Below are 3,938 nucleotides of genomic sequence, written 5' to 3' on the forward strand. Positions count from 1 at the left end.
CACCCAGGACCGATCTCCTTTAGAATGGACTGGTTGGCTCTCCTTGCAAAACATTAATACATTCAAAAGCAAAGGAGAAAAGGAAAGATATACTCATTTGAATTCATAGTTCCAAATAATAGCAAGGAGAGATAAGAAAGCCTTCCTTAGCAATCAATGCAAAGAAATAGAGGAAAACAATAGAATGGGAAAGATTAGAGATCTCTTCAAGAAAATTAGAAATACCAAGGGAATATTTCATGCAAAGATGAGCACAATAAAGGACAGAAATGGTATGGACCTAACAGAAGCAGAAGATATTAAGAAGAGGTGGCGCTTTCCACCATCTTTCCGTGCCGCCATAATGGTGCGCATGAATGTCCTGGCTGATGCTCTCAAGAGTATCAACAATGCTGAGAAGAGAGGCAAACGCCAGGTCCTTATTAGGCCGTGCTCCAAAGTCATCGTCAGGTTTCTAACAGTGATGATGAAGCATGGTTACATTGGCGAATTTGAAATCATTGATGATCACAGGGCTGGGAAAATTGTTGTGAACCTCACAGGCAGGCTAAATAAGTGTGGAGTGATCAGCCCCAGATTTGATGTACAACTCAAAGATCTAGAAAAATGGCAGAATAACCTGCTCCCATCCCGTCAGTTTGGTTTCATTGTACTGACAACCTCAGCTGGCATCATGGACCATGAAGAAGCAAGACGAAAACATACAGGAGGGAAAATCCTTGGATTCTTTTTCTAGGGATGTAATACATACAAATAAAATGCCTCAGAGGAAAAGAAGAGGTGGCAAAAATACACAGAAGAACTATACAAAAAAGATCATAATGACCCAGATAACCATGATGATGTGATCACTCACCTAGAGACAGACATCCTAGAATGCGAAGTCAAGTGGGCCTTAGGAAGCATCGCTACAAGCAAAGCTAGTGGAGGTGATGAAATTCCAGTTGAGCTATTTCAAATCCTAAAAGATGACGCTGTGAGAGTGCTGCACTCAATATGCCAGCAAATCTGGAAAACTCAGCAGTGGCCACAGGACTGGAAAAGGTCAGATTTCATTCCAATCCCAAAGAAGGGCAATGCCAAAGAATGCTCAAACTACTGCCCAATTGCACTCATCTCACATGCTACAAAGTAATGCTCAAAATTCTCCAAACCAGGCTTCAACAGTACATGAACCCTGAACTTCCAGATGTTCAAGTTGGATTTCGAAAAGGCAGAGGAACCAGAGACCTAATTGTCAACATCCACTGGATCATCAAAAAAGCAAGAGAGTTCCAGAAAAATATCTGCTTCTGCTTTATTGACTATGCCAAAGCCTTTGACTGTGTGGATCACAACTAGCTGTGGAAAATTCTTAAAGAGATGAGAATACCAGATCACCTGACCTGCCTCCTGAGAAATCTATATGCAGGTCAAGAAGCAACAGTTAGAACTGGACATGGAACAACAGACTGGTTCCAAATCAGGAAAGGAGTGTGTCAAGGCTGTATATTGTCACCCTGCTTATTTAACTTCTATGCAGAGTACATCATGAGAAATGCTGGGCTGGAGGAAGCACAAGCTGGAATCAAGATTGCTGGGAGAAATATCAATAACCCTAGATATGCAGATGATACCACCATTATGGCAGAAAGCAAAAAACTAAAGAACCTCTTCATGAAAGTGAAAGAGGAGAGTGAAAAAGTTGGCTTAAAATTCAACATTCAGAAAACTGAGATCATGGCATCTGGTCCCATCACTTCATGGGAAATAGATGGGAAAACAATGGAAACAGTGAGAGAGGTTTTAAATGAAATATTTACCTTAAAAGCTAAGTGGCCAAAGCAAATTTAAAAGGTGTTGAATCCCCAAAGCAGTCAGCCTTCCTCTCTACCTCAGTCACTGTTGGGTCCTCTGATCTGGCATTCCAGTGTTTTCTGAGACGCAGGGAACCCAGCACGTGGGCTGCTCAGTGGGAGGTGGTGGATGACGATGCTGCGGTAGACTGGGGTTTTATTCTCTCCCTCTCTGTATGTATCCTGATGGTGACTGGTCAGTAGATGCAATATTTTCCCATATGCTTCCAGATTCAATGACTTGGTAAACATAACTCTATTCACTGCTCCTTGCGTATGTCAATTTAGGAGTAAATAGCCAAAGTATTTTATTTTCTTATGTTCTTTCACATGCATGATTCAAATCAGTCAAAGCAGGCCACAGTAGGAAACACAATGCCAAGGATGAGGGATAATTCACAAAATTCAGGAAACATTCATCACACATGTAAGGCTATTTGAATATTTTTATTTCTTCTTAAGTAAGCTGTGTCTTTAAGCAATTGGCCATTTCATCCAAGTTGTTGATTTTGTTGGCATAAAGCTTTTCATTACCTTCCCTTAGTATGCTGTTATCATCTCCAGAATCTGTAGTTACGCTTTCTCTTTCATTCATTGTGTGAGTAATTTGTATTCTCCTCCTGCTCACCCCACTGATGAATTGCTGTCACAGGTTTTCTCAATTTATTGATCTTTTCAAAGTCAGCTCTTGATTTGCTTGGATTTCTCAATTATTTTTTCATTTCCTATTTCTGTTCCTTAATATCTTTTCACTTATTTTGGGCGTAATTTGCTTTTTTTCCCCCCTTCTTTTTTAAGAGTGAAGCTTACAATGTTGACAAAACACCTTTCTAAAGCAAACATTTAAAGCCAGAAATTTTCAGTAAGCAGTGTCCAAGAAATTTTATGTTGACTTTTCATTTTCACTTAGTTAAAATATTTTTAAATGTCCCTTGTGATTTACTCTATGAATCAAAAGTTATTTTAAAGTTTATTTTAGATCTCACACATTTGGGATTTTAGCACCTTTCTATTATTGATTGGTGGTTTAATTCCATTTTGGTCAGAAAGCATGTTTTGTTTTTACTCCTTCAAAATACATTGAGACTTCCTTATAGTACAGAAAAGGGTCTGTCTTGATACACATTCTATGTGCACTTGAAAAAAATGTGGGGCTGTTGTCAAGTGGCGTTCAATAAATGTCAACTAGGTCAAATCGGCTGGAAGTGCTGTTCAGGTCTTTTCTAGCTTTACTGATTTTCTAATTACTTGTTCTATTGAGAGAGGAGTATTGAAATATCCAACAACAATTGTGGATCTGTCTATTCATCTTTGCAATTCTATAAGTTTTCCTTCACTCATTTTAAAGCTGTATTAGTGGAAGTATACATATTTATGATTTTGTGTCCTCTTGATGCACTGTGTTTTATCATAATTGCATATTCATTTTTGCATTTAGTAATAGTCTGCGTTTTAAACACTCCATTTAATATAACTTTTGGTATGACTCTACCATCTTGTTGCTTGTTTCCTATTTGGCCCATTGGCTTGTGGCGTCTTTTTTTCTTTCCTTGCCTTCCTTTGGATTAATTGAGTTTTGTGTTAATTTCATTCAGTTTCCACTATTGACTAATTAGGGATATATCTTTGTTTTTATTTCTTGCTGTTTGTTCTACTACTTACAATATATATCTTTTCCTACTAAACCCCACTCATGCTTGGGCATAAGCCTCATCTTAGAGCCTCACGTTCAGTAGCTTTTTACAGCCACTGATAGACCTAAACAAGACTCAGTTTGGCCCTAATCTCCCTTCTCTCTAGCTCCCCAGGATGAGCTCTTCATCTAAATCATGCAGAATTCCTCGTGGTTTTCATGTACCCATGTGCCTTTCCCCCACCAGGAACCTGTGTGTTTGGTTGGTCCTCTGGCTAGTAAGACCTCGCACCACCTCTGCCAGTTTCACCCCCCACAGACGTTTTCCTTCTTGTGTTTATAGAGCCAGCCCACCATCTCCATCTCCATCAGCTCTTCTCCACTCACCTCTCTGTGCATGTATGTGTGCACACACACAGACATGCATACAGCACCCTCAACCCCAGAAGTGAATCTCGGTTTGGCCTTGG

General features: G+C 39.5%; 1 protein-coding gene across 1 annotated transcript; it reads left to right on the forward strand.

Annotated features, from left to right (window-relative positions):
* The first annotated feature begins 322 nt into the window (after positions 1-322).
* On the forward strand, positions 323-768 carry LOC128053758 (40S ribosomal protein S15a). The gene has a single exon (XM_052646154.1). The coding sequence runs from the start codon at positions 344-346 to the stop codon at positions 734-736; it is 393 nt and encodes a 130-aa protein (XP_052502114.1). The 5' UTR covers positions 323-343; the 3' UTR covers positions 737-768.
* The last annotated feature ends 3,170 nt before the right edge of the window (positions 769-3,938 follow it).

The sequence above is a fragment of the Budorcas taxicolor genome, chromosome 10 (assembly GCF_023091745.1).
Source record: "Budorcas taxicolor isolate Tak-1 chromosome 10, Takin1.1, whole genome shotgun sequence".
Classification (NCBI taxonomy): Eukaryota; Metazoa; Chordata; class Mammalia; order Artiodactyla; family Bovidae; genus Budorcas; species Budorcas taxicolor.

Coding starts and splice junctions, on each gene's coding strand:
- LOC128053758 (XM_052646154.1), top strand. CDS start 344: ATGGTGCGCATGAATGTCCTGGCTGATGCTCTCAAGAGTATCAACAAT.